At 40.8% G+C, this 20374-nt stretch overlaps 1 protein-coding gene across 2 annotated transcripts; it reads right to left on the reverse strand.

Moving 5' to 3' along the window:
* Window positions 1–432: 432 nt before the first annotated feature.
* On the reverse strand, window positions 433–15788 carry Plp1 (proteolipid protein 1). 2 transcript variants are annotated; one of them, XM_021661595.2, is made up of 7 exons: window positions 15617–15788; window positions 7177–7363; window positions 6304–6460; window positions 4987–5155; window positions 4395–4468; window positions 3502–3567; window positions 433–2540 (listed from the first exon to the last, which is right to left on the reverse strand). In XM_021661595.2, exons 1-7 carry the CDS (start codon window positions 15618–15620, stop codon window positions 2469–2471), a joined length of 729 nt encoding a protein of 242 aa, XP_021517270.1. In that variant the 5' UTR covers window positions 15621–15788; the 3' UTR covers window positions 433–2468. The 2 variants fall into 2 exon arrangements, with proteins under 2 accessions (XP_021517270.1, XP_021517269.1); XM_021661594.2 differs by having other exon boundaries at window positions 6199–6460; window positions 15617–15786.
* Window positions 15789–20374: the final 4586 nt, after the last annotated feature.

The raw sequence follows: 20374 nt of genomic DNA on the forward strand, positions 1-20374 counted from the left end.
ATGAACAGGTATAAAAAACTGAGTTCAGCCCAGCATGTTAGCACATGCCTTTAATTCGGTCTCTCAGGAGGTAGAGGCAGGCGGATCTCTAAGAGCTCAAGGTCAGCCAGCCAAGGATACATAGTAAAACTCTGGATAAAAACAAAACAAACAAACAAACAAACCAAAAAAAAAAAAAAAACCCACGATATTCAAGTTCAGACAAGTATTTATTGGGTTTCTTCAGGTAAATTGTTTTGCATTTTGCATCTATTTTTTACTATCTTTAGGTATTAAAAAAAAGAAGCAATGTATGTATCTATACATTTTGTATCTATACATTTTTCATAGTAGTGTAAGAATAACTTACATGGCCTTGAGTACCTTGAGCTAATTATAATTAAGTTCATGTTAGTGAGAACAAACAGAACAACTCACTCAAAGGACACCATGTTTGATTGAGAACATTCTTAATTTTATTTTCCTTACTTTTATAAAATACATTTTGTAAGATAAGTTTCTAAACATTTATTCTTTATGTTGTTAAAATCAAAATTCTATATCAGGAATGAAGGAAACACTTGCAGTGGATTAACTCTCTGTATGTGTATGTGTGTGTGTGTGTGTGTGTGGTCTTCAGGAAATGCTTGGTTATCTGTTATGTTATTAAATCAAAACAAAAGAAAATATATAAATTACTTAACTTTCCTTGATCTTGATTGGTTTCTTGCAGATCCATTTCCCTCTCCTCATGCTTGTGCAACCTGCTAGTTTACTTTATATACTGGCCCCAAAACAAGTCAAAATGTCTTCTCGCAAAGTCTTATATCTCCTTCAACATGGCAGAAGCCACTTTGAGGAATAACAACACAAATCTACAGTAAAAGATCTACACTAGCTTTTCGAAACTTCAATAAAAATAGATCAGAGTTTGTTTATTTGTTTGTGTTTTTTTTTAAACCCAAAGTTAACAAATACAGGGTAAGTCTGAAATCTGGGAGTTCTTCAGGTTTCAAATTCTTTCTGTTTGTCCTCTCCGTTCCTCCAGATCTCTATGTAAGCTTACCAACTGAACAGCTGACAGCTGGCACAAACTATTATGTGACCTATATATATACCAAGAGACAATAACCTCTATGCTAAGCCTAATTCTCAAAATGCTAACATAATATTAGCCAGTAAAATCATCTGTAATTTGTTAGGAAAGAGAATATCAGACAGGTAATTCAACTTGAAGTTCAAATTTACTAAGCCTATTTCTAAAAATGGCAGAATCCTTGTGGAAAACCCAATAAATTCATTGGACTCGACAATTTCAAATATTTTTGTGACGCATATTGTTCAGTTTTCTTTTTTCAAAATAAACCATACTTAAAAACTCACTCTCCAGTTCATTCTGATACAACTCCAAACAAGAGATAAACAATTGGAAAATATGAAACATGAATCAATCTGAAACTAATCAAGATCTTCAAATCACTTGCTATGACTGAATGGATAAAACCCCAGGAAAAGAGCACCATTGTGAACATATGCCAGAGGCCCGAGGACACAATTAATTGACAGAAATAAAAAGATATGCTATCCAAAGAGTTAACTATCTTGCATTTACCAGAGGGCCATCCCAAATTACACCTTTAGCCTCTACCAAATAAGGTCACAGCTGTATTTGATGTAAGCTAGTTTCCCTCTATTCTCAGCTCCTTGGAAACCGCAAGGTTGTCATGGTAGCTGTTATCAAGGAAAAGGGAGTGAGAAGATCCTGACAACACTCTGTTTCTCTTCCTAATGAGGTGTAAGGACAGATGATGGCCCCTTTGTCTTCACAAAGACTGTGCTCCCTTATGTTGTAAGTAAGGTAGGCTGAGTTAGGGCTTAAATAGTCCATTGCCACTGGGGTCAGAGCTCTCTTTCTAGGAGTGAAAGATCCTTGCTTTAACCCCCTTCTCCCAGCTGCAGGAGGCAGATTTGGGCAAATGCTATTGCTTTGCTAGCATTATTTTATTTTTTTCTGTTTTCAGTGGAAATAGGAAGATAAGACTGAGTTCTTGGTTTTGGCTCCTATTGATGGCAAGGAGACCAAGGACATTCCTTTCTCTCTACCTGATAATCTTTCTTTCTGCTTTGTTTTCCTCAATGGAAACAAATGCCCTTTGAGAAGGAAGCACACATTCCTGGTCTTGAGGAGATGCTTGTAAACTCAATTAGAGCTTTCCTTCCTCTCTGACTTGCAGCTGGGGAATCACCTTCTGAGGCATCCCCCATTTCTAGTGGGAATCAGCTGTGGAGCAAAATGACTAAGAGAGGTACATAAGAGGGAGAGTCCACAGAGAGAGATTAATCACTGCAAGACTCTCCTTTCTTGTTATACTCATCAAGTAAGAAGAGGGCCAATCAGTGGCAAAGGCAGAGTTAAGATAGGAGACACAACACTGTAGGCTGTGTGGTTAGAGCCTCGCTATTAGACAAAGGGGGATTTCTATGGGAAATCAGAACTTGGTGCCTCGGCCCATGAGTTTAAGGACGGCGAAGTTGTAAGTGGCAGCAATCATGAAGGTGAGCTGTAGGAAACAGAAGAGAAAAGGTAAGTAATGGTAGAAAGGGAAGCTCTCCCTACTGAAAACCTTTTGGAAATGAGGGAGAGGGGAAATAAAATCACACCTAAAGAAAAGGAAATAGTCTGTCTGTAAAAAATAAAATAAAATAAAAGGTACATTCCTGTTTTATTTTCTAACTATGTGAATAGAAAACTTCTTTTAGACACTTCCACAATAGCCCATTCCCAAATAACCTAATCAATAAAGATTTATTCCACAGCTTGATTCTGCTTACCACTGACCATTCCTTAAGGAAATTGGCCATCCCTGTGCTGTGTCATATCAACATGTCTAGTAGACTTGGAGTCATAAAGTGTTTGCTCTACACACACAACTACTTCATGCAGCATAGCCCTCCTCCCTCTTGTGCATCAATTAATTTCAGAAATTAGAAGTGAGGTGGTTTTCTGTGAAGGTCTCTGCAGTGCTGAGGGTGATTCTGGGAGATCCTCCTTGTAGTTAACTGCTACCTCAAAGAAGTGAAGTATATCATCTTGCTTCTGCTGCCTGAGGTTTTATATCTGCAACAACGAGCACACTGCATTGGCACTGCACTAACATTACCCTCAGGACCTGGGGCACAGGATTGCAGCAGAATTATAACAATTCTAATGTGAGCAGGTCCCTCCAGCTTCCCTGGAAGTAATTAAACCCACTGGAGACTATCTAAGATGCTATTAACTATCTAGAATACTGGAATACAGCAAATCCTGTTTAGTGATAGTTCCATGCTCTTGTCAGTTCCTTGACAACTCACAGTAGAAATACACAGTTCCATACCTTGCTATCCCTCTTCATAGCTTCTCTCCAGCCTTTCAAGGTTGGAAGGAGTCAAACACTTTATGACTCTCTTTCTAGCCTTTCAGCCTAACACTACTCAAGCTATCCCTGGACCACGTCTTTTCTAATATTATCTTTAACTTACCAGAGAAACTAGTGTGGCTGCAGCACCCACAAACGCAGCAATAAACAGGTGGAAGGTCATTTGGAACTGCAGGAAAATGTGTGTGAGAAAATTATTTCTTATAACAGAAAAGCAAAGCATGATCTGCTGTAAACATTGAAAGAAGTTATCTGGGTGGGCTAATAGTTTTCATGTATGTTGATTTTGTGTATCCAAATTTTCACTTCCCTAAGTGTCAACTCTCTATCATTGGCACCTCACACCCAAAGCATGTAGAAGACTGAGAAAAGAGATTAATGATCCCAAATAACTAACTCATTTCCTAAAGTCATTCTGAGATCCAAAATTTTAAAGTCAATACGTCCTTTCCAAAGATATTGTTTCTCTGACTGCCTCTGCAGGATTTGCTTTTATTCCTTTGCTGCAATAGCATGTCTGTTCTCAAGGAAGAATTTTCTTTTTTTTTTCAAATGTACTTATTTCGCATCTCATTGGAGATTAAGGAGTTCCAAATTAAAAATATTTTATGGAGCCCTTCTGTGTCTCTGAGTGTGGCCCATTTTTCTTGGTAAGTTTTTAACCAAAATGAAAATTTTCATTTGTGAAATTTTCCTACTAAGTATTGTCTTTACTTAAAGCTACACATTTTTCTTTTAATGAGTAGAGTTTGGGAAAGTAATATTTTCAATCAGCTCTGGGCTAAGTAGATACTTTTACCTTTAATCAGTATGCTCATTAATTCAGGTACACTTATCCATTATTTTGTATAGGGGAAATCTGCTAACTCAAAGTCCAACAAGGACATACTATAATCCTTAACATTGAAGCACATGAGGAGAAACTTCTGTTATAGGTAAGAAGTTCTGTGTAATAACAGCCAGTCTATTTCAAAATTACCCTCATCATTCACTTACCTCGGCTGTTTTGCAGATGGACAGAAGGTTGGAGCCACAGACCTTGCCAGGAAAAGCATTCCATGGGAGAACACCTAACATGCAAAAACCAACAGAGTAAACTTCACAGAGGTAAAGGGTCATGTGGAGACTCTCTCCAGAACCTTCTACTTTCTCTAACCTGGCTGTAAAGCTGATATTGACAGTAAGCATGATCCTGTTTTCTAAAAATTTACATAAAAGAAAAAGTGGTATTGAGTAATTGTATAATTTTGTAGTATTAAAATGTGCTGCTTTGGTTATTAATAGCAGTCAATCGGAGAAAAAGACTGAGGGGCAAAGAAGAAGAAGAGGAGGAGAAGGAGGAGGAGGAAGAAGAGGAAAAAAGAGGAGAAAAAAGAGAAGAAGGAGAGCAAAACAAAACCTCCCCAAACTTCCATATTTCCTTGGGAGGGTGAAAACATTCTTAGTTTCAGTGGAAGAGGATTAATAAACTAAGAACTGTTTATTTCTCATCTTACAATTTCTCCATAATCACCATCCTCCTCACCAAAACAAGTACATGTTGTTTCTAGAGATGCTAGGTAATCTAAGGTTCCCCCATCCAACTCACCATACATTCTTGCATCAGCACAGAGACTGCCTATACTGGCGGAGGTCTTGCTAGGAAAGGCGATAGACTGACAGGTGGTCCAGGTATTGAAGTAAATGTACACAGGCACAGCAGAGCAGGCAAACACCAGGAGCCATACAACAGTCAGGGCATAGGTGATGCCCACAAACTAAAACAATTGACATGGGGTGGTTAAAGATCAGCATCAACTTGCAGACCTTGAAACAAAATCCTGGAGTGGCATATGCCAATGAAGTCAGATTGAAGGCATCTCCCTCAAATGAAATTAGTGAGCAGGGCACTTCTGTGAGGTGTCATTGGCAGTATCTCTTAGAGAACTGGCCCCAAGTGTGATGGAGGGTAAGGAGAGTAGGTGGGAGTTGGAGTGAGGTGGATCCCTGGGTTAGAAGGGCTTCAGGGGTTTGGGGGGCAGAGAAGGTATAACAAAGTTAAAAAAAATGTCCTGAAAGAAAGTTGTGCCATTTTGTGCCTTAGGCTGAGCTTACAAGATGTCCTTTGCCACAGAATTTTTGTTCCCTAGTCACTGAACAACGCCAATAGGAGATTTAAATTTCCAATCTAAAACCATTCCAAGCTAACTGCTGGTCACAGAAGTCATCACCTTAACACACACATGTTCAGACCCCAAAAATCTTTAACTCTCAAGACTGAAAACCAATGTATGTCTTTCTAAACCATAGCTAGCCCAAAGATAAGGGTGAAATATGCAAATCTAGAATAATTCTCTCTGGAACCCCCAAAGTATAGGATCCCAGAATATTGTGACTTGGAGCCAATTCTTTGATTTCTATGATCCACCCTCCATTTCAGGTTACTTAACTAAGTCTCAATCCCATGACTTTCATTTTAGATTCTTGTGTAATCTGGTCTACTCTTGTAGTCCTTACTAGGAACAAAGTAACAAGGATACCAACAGATTGATTAGAAATGGTCTTATTGTACAATGCCTCCTACAAAATTCATGATTTTCAGTTTGAGATGAAATTTTCTAGGGAACCTTTGAAAGGTGAGGCTAAGGCGGCCAGGCACCACGTTCTTCCTGACCATATCGTTCGGCTGTAGCCATCGCTTCCTCACTCAAAAGCCAGGTTCTCTGGAGAGGACCCAACCTTGGGTGGGGATGAGGCCACAGACTCACGCCCAATTGTCCCCCACCCCTTGTTATTGCCACAAAATCCTGAGGATGATCACCTTGTCGGGATGTCCTAGCCATTTTCCCAAACAATGACACACCCGCTCCAAAGAATGAGCTTGATGTTGGCCTCTGGAACCCCTCCCCTTCTGGCCCCCTGTTACCGTTGCGCTCAGGCCCTTGCCGCAGATGGTGGTCTTGTAGTCGCCAAAGATCTGCCTGACTGCACCGGTGGTGTAGAAGCCCTCAGCCAGCAGGAGGGCCCCATAAAGGAAGAAGAAAGAGGCAGTTCCATAGATGACATACTGGAAGGCATGAATCCTGCATTGACAGACAGAAAAGTCCAGATAACTGTTCAGAGGATACTACTCTCCTTGTCAGTTAGTAATGTACACGCCTGAGTGGCCATGGGTTCTTGAAAGGAATCACTAGGGTTTTCAAGTGTTCCTTCACCTTTTCTTCACTGAAGTAAGTGAAAACAGACAGTGGGTAGCCACGAGCACATGCTTCTCCCCCTATTCCTTGTTACCCTGCACCCTAGAGAACCAAGCTTGCCACTCCTTGCTTGTCATTTCAGAAATGCCGCTCCTTAGGAGAGATATGCTAGACAGAGAGATGAATGAATGAGTAGTAACTCAACTTGCTCTAGCTGCAAGACAGACTTATTACTAAGCCTAAGTACACATAAGCAGTATCAGATCAAAACTCCACTGTGCCCAGTCCTTGGACCACCACCTGCCACTGTGGAGACAATTCAAGGAACATTAAACATACCTAGCAGCAATCAGGCCATGTGTGAGAAAACAGGGAGGAGGGAGAGGAGGCAGACCTCCTTTCTGAATCTGATATTGTTCCCTTACTTAAAGCTTCCAACATGGCAGGGTACACAGAGGTCTATGACAAGCCCTCTATCCAGAATTCTATCCAGCTCCACACTGGTCCCCTCCTAGTCACTAAGATACTGATGAGTTTTATACCTCTAAGACAGGGTGAGGGAAAAGGAGACGAGTCTGGGAATGGGGTAGGGAGGTACTTACACATTAATGAGATACTCATAGTCCTGGTAATTTTTGGAGAAATAGGTCTCAATTAGCTTTTCTGTACCAGTGAGAGCTTCGTGTCCACATCCACAGAACAGCGCCACTCCAAAGAAACACAATCCAGTGGCCACCAGGGAAGCAAAGGGAGCCCCTACCAGACATCTTGCACAGCACTCTAACAAGCCTAGGAAAGAAAGAGGGTAAAAGTCAGAAGTGCATAAGAGCTAACTTGTCTACTCACACCACACTGCTGGGCCAAGCAGCCCATGCCACCAACAAGAAAAAGTGGTTATCTTGGGAGTGCTAAAGGAGAATTTATGGGTTTTAGCTTTTAGAATGTGAGGTTGACCCAGGATCCTTATTTTGTCCCATTCTTAAAAATGAACCCTCACCTCAATACTCAGAATCTATGGGTTTATTTTATAAAGGAGTCAAATAATTCGAGTAGCAATCCAGAAAGGTGGTGAGATTAGTCCCTCTTACTTTTGTAGTCAATTATGGAATAAATGTGCCCAGCATTGCACATGGGATATTAAAGCAGAAAAGGTGCCAGCTCTAACAGATTAAAGTCTTTAGTTTACTAAAGAAAGATGAATGAAGTAAATGTAATATTTTCCACCAACAATTCCAGGAAACCAAGTAAATGGCTACAGATAAATATTCTTGGAATTTCAGAAGGAATGAGTGCTAACCATAGATGTTAATATTTTCAAACAATTTGAACTGAAGGAGCATTCTAGGTAGAAGATATGATGGAAATGGCATGCTTCTGGATATTCCCACACATGATGGATATTTGTTGCAAGGAGTGCAAATCCTTCTTGGTCTACATAGAAGGGAGCAACTCAGAGAAGACAGAAACTGGCATGGGACCAGGAGTGATAATAGGAAAGTTGCTTTTGCAGACAATGATAAAAATGCAGGTTTCAGGGTGAAGATATGGCTTGGTCGTTAAGAGTGCTTTCTGCTCTTCCACAGAATCCATGTCAGACAGCTGCCTGTAATTCCAGCTTCAGAGGATTTGACAGCTTCTTCTACAAAAACTATTTTAATACAGGTTTGATGATTTTTCAATTCTTTACATGTGTGCTCCCCACCACTGCAGTTTGGCCAGTTTTAATGTCCTCTGAACAACAGTGAGATTCTGTCAGGACATATGCAAAGAGACTTTCTATCATGGCCACAACAGCTTTCCAGCCTGAGGAAAACACACAGGGCCTGGGAACACAGGTGTCTTAAACTGCTGAGAATCCCTGAGCTCTCAGACCTGGCATATCTCAGCCCTGTGACAGTGTTGCTGAGAAACAAGAAAGGTACATAAAGCAGTCACAGATTTATGTCAAATAAAAGTTATCAAATGCTAAGGAGGTAACTGACTAGACAGATAAACATGTAGTTCCCTCTGGCCTCTCGACCAGATCTGCAAAAGGTACAAAAATGAAAATGTTAAGATCTTTAAATGGAAAGTATAAGCATACATAGTTATATTAGATAGTATATATAGACACAATATATTCAATATATGTATGTATATACTTATGCTTACAATGTGTGCATATACATGCATGCATATATAGGCCAGGTTTATTCTATGTATCTATTCCTAACCTATTCCTATCCTATAGTGCATGTACATGCAAATAATCAGAAAATGTAGCTAAGAAAGTACTATTGCCTAAGGAAGTACTAGTTTGTGATAAGTATGTTGTAATTCCTTATCTCCTTACAGAACAAAAATAATTTTCTGAAGTTTGTACATTTACATTCATGTATTTCTTCAAGCCATGTTCACTTATATACAACAGGGTACAATGGGGAAATAGAAGTCTGCTGCCTTGTCCCCTTGATATGAGATCAGTTTTTATTAAAACCCCAAATACTTAAAAATGTTGTGATTTCCACAGCTATGTTGAGTAATGTCAACAGATGTTGAGAGATCAAATTATATGTATCAGAAAAAAGTTGGGATAGAGGCATTTGTCCTTTTTATCAGAACCACAGAATAAATAAAAGGACAGTCTTTTCCTGGCCTTCAAAGAGTGTCTTTTTTGAAGATCTTTGTACACTGCATTAGAGATAAGGCTCAGAAGCCCAAGCCAAAGTGTAGTAAACATTTGTAGCACAACTGGATCCCTTTCACTTTCCCCAAACTGAAGCTTCCCTGTCAGAAGACTCAGCTTCCATGAGAAGCTGTTGATTTGGTTTTGTAGCTGTGCTATTGTGCTGCTGTGAGTAGAAGCTGGACTTCACTCAATATGAACTGAGGGGATGATCACCACTGCCCTATGATCTGTGTGTGCGTGCACACTTGCACAAATGTGTGCAATACATGCATGCGTACACCAAAGGAAAATGAGACAGCTGAAACTGACCACTGTCTTGGGGAGACATTTCAGAAATTGTTCTTCTTTTGTGTCATTAGGTTAAGATACTACAGGCATCCCATACATCAAGAAAAGGTGCTTGGAAGTAAACAGCATTCCCATGTTCATTCTCTACCCTTTTAACTCCTCTCCACCCTCAAACTCTTAGACTCCTCTAGTAAAGGAGGTCTCAGAAGCCTGCCTTGGGGGAGGGGAGGTCAGTGACCCTACTGTTCTCTCTCTCTCCGGCAAAGGGTCAAGCCTTGGACATAGCCCTCCATAACTTCCCGAGACAAAGAAGCCTTGTTTTCTTCTGAGATCTCAGGAGTCTCATTGGTATTCTGCAAGGCCGTGCAGGCCTGGGGGTGTGGACGGGGTCAGATCCAGTAAACAATGGAAGGACTGTTTATTTAGCCCAGGGTAGGGAGAGCCATCTATCCTTGCAAGTAGTTATCTCACCCCAGCACTTTCACCATAGGATGGTTTAATGGTGAGGCATGTATGATCAGGAACTTGAGCTCTTTCCAGCCAAACAGAGAAATCTACCCAATGATTTAGCTGATGTCCTCTCTATTTCATCTACACTAAGAACAATTTTTCCTTCTTATAATCAAGTGATGAACCACACAAAGTGTGACCTATCATCTTGGACATATTATCATTTAGTAGTCATCAAGATAACCAGAAAATGTCACATTTAGTGTTTTTACTGGGTGACGAAATGTTGGGATCAACTCTAGATCACCACTTAATACTTTATTTATGGCTTTGAGCCTAGCGTTTAACAGCTGAGCCATCTCTCCATACTTTATTTTTGCATCTATTTTTGTCTATTTTCTTACAGCTCAGATAATAATTTAACATCCCCTTTTCTGCTCTACTGATATTCAAAGCAGGAAATAAGGCTTTGGTGAATCTTTAATGAGGATTCCAATACAAATGCCCTTAGATACATCTACCAATGTTAGGTTATATAATAGTTTAGTAATATCAAAACCAGCATCAGATGTTAAATTCCTCAAAGTTCAGAGGAAATGTTTGTTCTAAGGGCATTTAAGTTCAATAGAAATAAAGAATCTCAGCTAGTCTGCCCAAAGCAAAAGTCAAAATTTGAATTCTAACAGGAAAACTCAGATCATATAACAGATTGTCTTTTCATCAAAGTAGTTGACAGTCAAAGCATTCTGAATAAAAGTTCATTGGGTTCACTTCTATTTTTCACAATCCAAGAAATGAATTTGGGAACAACAGTTTAAAACTTTAAGCTCTCTGTTTCATAATACCTCAGGGTCAACAGGGTTTTGAATGTTAAAAGGCATTCCGTCATTTCCCTGGTAAGTATAAACTGTGATGTGGTGGAGTCAGTATAAAAGAATTGCATAATACTAATAGTACTCAATGAGATTCAAATGTCTCATTTTGATGCGTGATCACAGAATTAATGACCATTTATAATGCTTTCTTTTTCTTTGTGTTTGAGTGGCTTGAGGACAAACATTAAACACATTATTAGTAACAAAGATGTTGCAAGAAACAAAGAAATTAGTAGTGTAGTTGCTTTCCTCAGAAAACTTCCAATCTTGTTTGGGAGAACAAATTTATTTCTTAAACTGAAAATCAGAGCTACCTATTACCTAGTGTTAAAATTGATGTACCCAAATCCTGTGGTCAAAATAATAACTAAAGACAACAGTTCAGAACTGGTTCTATTTATCTCCAAATCCCCCAAACAAGCATGGTCAATCTCTAATAGAACTTCCTTTCTCACCAATATTCTCTGTCAGAGATCAACAATATTATTGTGAGTCTCAGATTAGTGCCCATTCCCTCTGACTGTCCTGATCCTGATGCTATCTCTTTAAGTAGGAGCCAAGTGCTTCAAAGCCCTCTCTCCTTTCCCATGCCCTGGGCACACCTGAAGGACCAGCTTCATGATGGAAATTTAGTGTGAATCTGGGAACTCATCAAAGGGAGGAGAGGAAGGGCTTTCATAGAAAGGAATAGTAGAAAGAGACCAATTGTACCCCACACAATTCCCAGCTTGTCTCTTGAATCCAGCTGACAAAGGGAGAGATAGAAGAACCCTGTACAATAGAGCTAAACAACAGGCAAGCTCTTTGAGTGAGAAACTGGTCCCATCTCCCTAAGTCTCTAATCTCCACTATAGTCTTCTCCTCCTCACAGAATACACCCCTTAACTACAACCCATGAACAGAGGGTTCCTTGATCATGACCTATAGCCATTAACATGGCCAAGATACTAGAGTAGCCGTGACTGGTACTAGGGATGAATGGTGATCAGTGGGTGGGAGTTCTAGGAGTAAAACAACAATTATCAGGAGGTAACAGAGACAAAGGCTTTCGCTTCTGGCCTCATCTTGTCAGGATAAAGCCCTGCCTATGACTTTGTCTTTCCTATATAATATTAGTACTTATACCACATTCAAGATCTCAACAGGGCTCTATAGGCACTGAGGCCTGGGGATTCAAGCCTGCTTGATAGTCAATTCATGTGGACAAGGTTAAATAAAAAAAGAACTCCAGCCTCCTATTACTCAGATATTATTAACACTGTTGCTACTACTAGTGATAACCACTACTATTGGTGATTACAACTACTACCCCCAAGAACAGCATCTGGACCACCTTACTTCCTATGTTCTTTCTCACACAAAGACAGAAACACACACACACACACACACAGAACAATTCACGTATAAAGACTTGGAGGCCAAAAATGCTTGACTGTTAAAATATGTTGCTTGAACATCGTCTTGACTTTGTCCATTTGTGAGGAAATAAAGAACAGTCTGTCACTAGAGATAAGTACAACTGCACCTTCTGCTGTCAGATCCTCTGTAGAATCCCACTCTCTTCTGTGGGATGCCACTGACTCTTTTTCAAAGCCTTGAATGGCAAAGAGCTCTGAGGTCAGTGAAAGATCATTCTTAATCACTTGCCAAAGGCTATGGAAGGATTTGCTGAACTTTTGATATAACCCTGACACTGGGTAGGGCTTATGAGTGAGAAAAGATGGAAATACTTCGTTCACTGACCTTGACTTATGACCGTTCCTTATCAGGTCACTCCTGACTTAACCTTTTCTAGAACCTGAAGTTCTTTGGACAAAGATGATATTTGTTTCTTTTTCATTTAAGACAAAAAAGAACTGTACCTGAGGGATAATTTTTAAGACTATACAATCCCCCCCCACACACACACACCAAATAAACAAAACAACATAAAACAGAGGAAAAACGTATCACTGGCTTGGCTAGAACCTGAAGATGTTAATGTTTCTATTCCCTTCCCTAGATTAAAGATGTTACCACTTAGAAAGCTCCGAGAGAACCTTATTTCGGACTAGATTTCTTGGTGTCCTGGCTCAGGGCCAAGGTGAAACTCCTCAAAACAAGGGCAAATCACTTAATCTGTTTAGCTTTTCAAGAGCTCCTGACTAGGCACAGCAAGATAAGAAGTGGTGTGGTGAAGGCTGCCCTTGATTGTCAGTGTCTCTAGGAAGAGTCAGTTAATATGCTGGTCTAAATCTGCTTTCTTTTTAAATCTTGACATTCTTGTGGTGCCTTTGATGGGATCAGATAGTCTTCTGTTACCTAGCACAACTCAGCCTCTGCTCTGCTTCTACAGTTTGTATTTCCAAGCCACACTTGGAGGGAAGCATCACAGTCTGGTTGCCAGGGTAACAGCCACTGTTCTCTGATGACAACAAGCTTGAGGAAATTGATGTTTTGCTGTTCAGAGATGGCACTGTTATTGGGCAGAAAATATTCTTTCTTAGTTTCAATTGTTATTCCAAAGACTCATCTGAAGCATCTCCCTGCCAAGTCTGGAAAAATTTTTAATAAAGCTGTTACACTGCCCATAAACTTTTTGCTCAGAGACCACTGGATTCAGTACTCTTCTTCAGTTCCAATTCTAAGAGATTTCCTGGCTGACATAATAAGCTGACTCTGTCTGGAAGTGATTAAGCAGAGACTTGTGTATGTTTCTTTTATTGTCAAAGAAATGAATTCTGCATTGAAGGCTGGCTCAGACAACTATTTTTTTCTAAATGAGAGTCTCTCCAGGTTGTCTTGATAGCCTTTTTATACTGATTCTCCTGTCTCAGCTTCCTAGGGTGTTAAAGGCATGTGATAACACACAGCTCCACTTCAGATTAATTCCAATGTTCCTGTCAATTCCAGATCTACAATTTGATTTGTCTACTGCAATAGTTAAATGGCAATGCACTCCACATTAGAAGCAATAGCATTTCATTGCCTTGTCAGAGATGGTATACTGTCTCAGACACTGTGTTGATGAGTGATTGCAAAGACAATGGCTATTCCTTCATGTATCCCTAGTCCATGCATTTCTTACCTAAATGTACATCCTCAATAACACCTTACTGTGTGCTAAGCTTCCTCTAAGGAATTCAACCAGCCTCCATTACAAGATAATATTTCTGTTATCCTCATCTTTCTGTCTGTCTTTATTTCTTCAAGGCTTTATCCTCTGAGGAAGTAAGACTCAACATACACACCCTCTCTGTTTTGAAGGAACAACCTACTCAATCAGCTGCACTCACATTAGGTGGGGTTCCTGAGTCTAGAGCAGGACTGACTCTTTCCCACTTTACTTCTCACCTTCTCTTTTTACTTCTCAGGTGATCAAATTGTTCTTACACAAACATACAAAGTATGCACAATGAAAACCTAATAACCTTGGAAAGAGGAGCACCAGCCTAGGTATGAACTGTTGCATGATAGTGGGCGTCATCAGAATTCACAGGACTTGTCTACACTGACAGGACTGCCACATCATTATTACTTGATCTTCCATGCTGAAAGTAGACAAAAGAGTTATTATTGTCCCTGTCTTACAGAGGATAAGGTGGTGATTCATGGTGACATGCCCAGTTCTGCAGAGTTCATCACAGACTGAGCTGACATACAAACCTGGCTGTTTGGACTCCTTGTCTAGTACGCCACCCTCCTGACTCCTGTACCTACATACATGCTTCTAACAGTTCTCTCAGTGACTTGAGATGGAAAAAAAAAAAAACCACAAAGTTAACAACAGTTCAGTCAAACTGAAAAAATACTTCTGTGCATCTTATCAGTTTACTGGTTACTATGTTACATGGTGAGTACACAGGGCAACTGAATCTCCTTTCATTGCATATGTGTTCAGCTGCTACTTTCCTCTTTCCCAAATGTGAGCAATATGTACATATCTTTGTAGCCTCTTGCCTAGGAAAAGACCCTTATGCTCCACACACCTTACTCTGAACAGACACTGCTGGACACCAGAACTTCACAGCCTCTATCCTTGTGGAACACAGAAAAGCCCTCAGGTCTCAGTCAACTTAACAAGAGCCCTTAGATAGAAGCCACTTTGTTACAGCAGGGATTGTGGTTAAGTCCATGATACTTACTAGAAACATTGAGCTGTATGCCTGTGCTCACATACACACACACTCAAAAACACACACACATGCACATGCTCACACACACATGCACCTACAATCCGTATATGGTAAAAACCAGTGTGAACTGTATTTTCATTTTCTGAGCCTGGTATGTCCACTATAGGCACTGCCATGTCTGAGTCCAATTTTCCCCATTCCTCCACATACTATTGATGCCAAACATGCTCAGAGGTTTGTATCAGGGAAGTAAGTATTTGATACATACGAGGGTTAGCCAATATTCATGTTGCTTCCAGTAGAACTAAGGGTTCTAGATAACCTGACCAGGGTCGTAAGAGAAGGCAAAGGAAAAAGGACAAGAAAATGGGGGTGAGGAAACCAAATGGTCACATCCGTCCTGTGAGCGTTCTCTCCAAGGTTCTGTGGGACTCCACAGGTACGGCTGGCATTCACTGGCAATGAAGCATTATGCTCAGTACAGCAAAGAAGGAGTTAATAAAATTAAATGCTAAGGAATTAAAACAGAAAATAAGTGCCAAAACGCAACCTCTTCAAACCATTGGTAACCCAAAGCCCCAAAGTTGGAAAATCTCTTTTGAATTCCTGTGCCTGTATCTTTGCCGTTAAAGTTTTTGAAACTCACCCATGTCTTTGGCACTCTGATTCCAATTGTAGCCTGCTGGCTAGTCTGCTTTGCGGCTGACTTTGTTCAGCTGGAAGGAGCCTGGTATCTCCAGTCTCCTTCTTCTGTCCTTTACTTTTTCTCTCTGAGTATCTTTGTCCTCTTCTCCTGCAATGAAAAGGGCTTTTTGATTGACAGCCAACCCCCTTAAAGAGACAGGCTCGCTTTCCTCCTCCTCTCCTCCTCCCTTTCTCCTCCCCTTGTCCCCACCTCCTTTGGGATACTCCCTTCTTTAAAGGTTCCATCTTCTCTTTATGCCTTTCACTTCCCATTGTTTTAGGTTTTTTTTCTCTTTTTTTTCTAAAGCTTCTCTAGAATTTTATTTTGCTATAAAGTAATCTGGAAACGTGAATTGGAGGTGGGAATTAAATAGAGGGGTCCTTGAATCCTCCAATTGATCTGTGAGACTATTTGATGTGTCATTTCCTTGGTTTGAGCATGTGAAGCCATGTGAAATGGTAGCCCTGATAAGGGGTCTGGACCAAAACCCTACATGCTATACTACCAAATATGCCCCACCAGGCTCTCAGTCCTAGTTGCACTTGACCCTGGAACATTTTCCTCCCTCTGTTAGGAAAAAAAGCATTCTTCCTCCTCTTCCTGGCACTGAAAACAAAATAGGGGGAAAATGTCATTTAAAATAATTTTGTTTTTAGAAGAATGAAGGTTAAAACAAGCTGTTGATTCCATGAACAGATTGTGACCAAGCTCAAGAGGGCCAGAATTATAATGATTAAATAGTTAGGTAACAAAAATACAAAGGAGAGGGCAAGAGCTGTGTCAAGGTCACAAGGAAAAAAAAAAGGCCAGCGTAAAAGATATAGGTGATTTTCAATAATTAACTTTGAGACAAGACATTATCACAAAGTGGGAATCACCTAGTCAAAACTCTTCCCAGGAAATAAAGGGTTCTCATAGAAAGTGAAGACAAGACTAAGAAAAGCAAGGAGTGTTTGGGAGTGTAGCAGTCAGAGGTCGAGGGAGAAAGGAAATATGGTCCTTGTTTCAGAGAAAATTCTATGAAAATACTGGTAGAGCAGTAAAAATAAGGAATAATATATGAAACATCTATATTGGTAAGAGTGATTTCTGAAGTCTATGAAGAGATCCGAGTGCCAAATATAAAAGGTGATTTAGCTAAGGAAAGTTTTCTAGAACTTTCTAGAACAGGCAGGGCTTAAAGAGCACTTAGTGGGTTCTTTGTCAATATTCAGAACCCTGTGACAGTCATAACCTTCTTGATCTAGAAGCAACACTCAACTCCTAAACAGCTCTAAGGAAAGGTGTTGGTCTAAAAGAGTGGAGCCTGACATTTTTAAAACCCTAAAACAATGAGGTATGTCCTCCTGATCCTGTCCTGTGGTTTTTGTCTTGAGATGAGAGACAACAGGGGGGGGGGGGGACTAAAACCAGGCAAGGTGGTGAACACTTGTAATCCCAGTTCCCTAGGAGGCAGAGGCAGGTGGATTTCTGATATTGAGGCCAGCCTGGTCTACAAAGTGAGTCCAGGACAGCCAAGGCTAAACAGAGAAACCCTGCCTTGAAACCCCAAAAATCAGATAAGGAAAACTGAGCAGAATTTAAAAATTCCTGTGGAGGAAGAGAAAAAACTATTATGTGTTATTGTGTGTTCTGGACATCTCTTGGGATTGTGGTCTCTCACATGTTTGTGGCTAGTTCCACTGGCATCCAGAATTGTAGTGTGTGAGGCTGGTTCTAGAAGAAATTGTTTGCACTTATACAAATTACAAGGCAAAGGAACCTTGTACCTGCCTCTGGCTGAACAATAAAGCGATAGCTTCCCAGGGCAGACAGGACTAACGCCATAACTGGCTGCTTAGGTTCTTAAGACCCAGGCCTTCCCAGCCTGCCTTCCAGACACTCTGCCTGCCATGAAAGTGCAACTGTAGGATCTTCCTCATGTTAATGGCCCTGGAGGAAGGGGGATGATGGCAAAAAGAATTGACCTTAAATTTTGGACATTCTGATACAGGGTATGAAAAAGATCTGTCACAGCTCAAATGGCCAAGGCAGATGTGTATACAGGAAAAATCACTCAGATTGAGTTTTCTTGAGCACCACTTTCATTCTCAGCAGCATCTGGGACTGTCTATACTACTCAGAAGAAAATAATTCCCAGGTAAACAACTAGACACCAGTTTATCAACCATATTCTCCAGAGACCTCTTTTTTTCCTTTCCATGATCTCTACTGCCTTGTGCTTTATTTTATTTCTGTGCTATTTCTTTTGTCCCTCCTTTTCTACATCCTCTCCTTTCTCTCTCTTCACTGATGGGGCAGATCTTCCTGTTTCTGCACTGGTCTTATGCCCATGTCTAGGAAAGGCACTCAGCCAGGTGACTATGTCATACTCTTCCCAGGTGCCTAAGGTCCCAGTTCCTTCATATCCAGCGTGTTTCACTTCCTCTGCCCATCCGACAGTCTGCCTACACACTCCCTCTGCATCCTTATTCTAAGCCCTCCCTACAGTCCTTAGAAGACTTATTTCAGGTCTTTAAGAAGATCCTCATAAATTCCATCCACCTTAGCTGTGTCTGTGATTCTGGTTTCACTGGGTCTCCAAAATGAGCTGAAATGTTTTCAAAATGTTTTCGATTCCAGATGGACTTCTGCAATGCCCAAAAATTCCTCCAGAGGGCACCAACATCATGGTTGCAGTCTGCTGGCTGCCTGCTTTGGGAGCCTGTGAGGAAGAACAAAGCAGAACTGAATTTCACTAGTAAACAGTATACTTCATGCAGTTCTAGTAGTACCACTAGAGAATATGGGGACCCCCAATAATAGCTTAGTTTAACTGTGCAACTGTCTTCAATTAACTATAACATATTTGGATAGTACTTCTATTCTCTCCTCTATCATCCCATAGTACCAGGATCTTGAAGGCCAGAAAGCAAGCAAGTTCTCTTTGCTCTGCCGAACTAAGACAGTCAGATAAATCCAGTGACTTTATTCATGAAAACTAGATAAGGACACAAGTGCCTAATATGGTGGTTCAGTTCTCCATGTTCACTTAGAAGATGGAAAAGGAAACAGAGAAGGCACAGTATCACTGAGCTCCTAGGCTCAACTGGTGGTATTTGAGCATCTGGAACTGAGGCTTTTCTTGTCCTACCCAAGACCATGTCGTCACAGGCCAAATTTGGAAAGATGAGTGGCTGGTTTTACAGATTTTTCCAGTCCTGGCACAAAAGACTGGCAGAGTGTCAGGCAATGTGTTAAGCCCTGTGTATTTGCAGATAGAACTTTCCACATCCAACTTTATGCCAATTGGCTTGGCCATGCCTTTCTGTCCAAGAAAACTGAGGGATGAAGGCCAGAGATGTCACATTCTTTGATCATGAACAGTGTGTGTTGTGGGGAGTGTAAGGTGCTACTCTTCTGGTAATTCAAAGACCAATACAAGGATGGACAGAGCTGACTGGTACACTGTATTTATGAGGGAGAGATGGAAATGGCTTGGGGTAGAATAAAGAAAGTAGCATGCAAACAAAAATATTCAGGTAAATCAACTCAGGAAAAGAGCACCTGAGGAATGCCAAAGAGCCAGCAGCAGTGTGGAGAAACCAGCTATGCATGTAACCCACTTATAATCCTGAAAACTTGGCTGAAAACTCTAGCACTAATAGAGAAGGTGCGTATGTATGAGCTCTAATAACAGCAGAAATAAAATTACTTCTGTGGTTGTCAATACTCACCTAACCCTAGCGAACACATTTTATTTTATTTTTTCCATTTGAGTAATGGGGTACAAAGAAGCAGCTTCCCCAGGGCCATCAAACAGGCAAAAGACAAAACTACCTTTAGAAAATACCTCTGTCTGGATTCATTGCTTGGAACTTGCTGGTGCAATTGTTTTGCTCTGAAAGAATGCTTGAATACAGAGCCTTCTCCTTGAACAAGAATAGCCAGGGGGAGGATGGGCGGGCTTCTCTGGCTGCTATGGCCCAAGTTTCTAACCCTTCATACTCCTGAAAGCAAAGTATGAAGCGGATGTTCAGAATGCAGTGGTTTTTATATATTTTGTTGGATTTGAGATAAGTGGGAGTCATAAAAGACCACATAACAGAAAAGACTGTTGGTGCATTTATTAGGCATAAGCACAACACCAAGGCTAACTGAGTATGAGTGTTGCTACAGATCCACCTCTGAGCCTTAGTATTCTATGAAAACACTATTAAGTTGCATTCCATTCCCAGCTGTCAGTCTATTTTTTTAAAGAGTCTTTAATTCAGAAATCTTTTTTTTTTCTCCACAATTTATTCATTATATACCTCGATTGAAGCTTCCTCCCTCAACTCCCCCAGTCTTACCCTGCCTCCTTCTTTCCCTAATCCCCTTCCCCTAGTCCACTGAAAGGGTGATTCTCCACTATTTTCCATCTGCACATAGCTTGTTAAGTCTCATAGGGACTGCCTGGATCCTCTTCCTCCGTAGCCTGGCAAGGCCACATCACCAGGGGAGAGTGATCAGAGAGCAGTCAACAGAGTTCATGACAGAGGCAGCCCCTGATCCCCTCACTCAGAGATCCACATGGAGATTGAGCTGCCAATAAGCCACATCTGAGCAGGGGTTCAAGGTCCTCTCCATTCATGGTCCTCTCTGTTGGTGCATCAGTCTCTGCAGAACCCCCTGGGCTCAGATCTTTTAGTTTTGTTGGTCTCTTTATGGGGTTCCTGTCCCCTCCACATCCATCTAATC

This window comes from Meriones unguiculatus, chromosome X (genome assembly GCF_030254825.1).
Source record: "Meriones unguiculatus strain TT.TT164.6M chromosome X, Bangor_MerUng_6.1, whole genome shotgun sequence".
NCBI lineage: Eukaryota > Metazoa > Chordata > Mammalia > Rodentia > Muridae > Meriones > Meriones unguiculatus.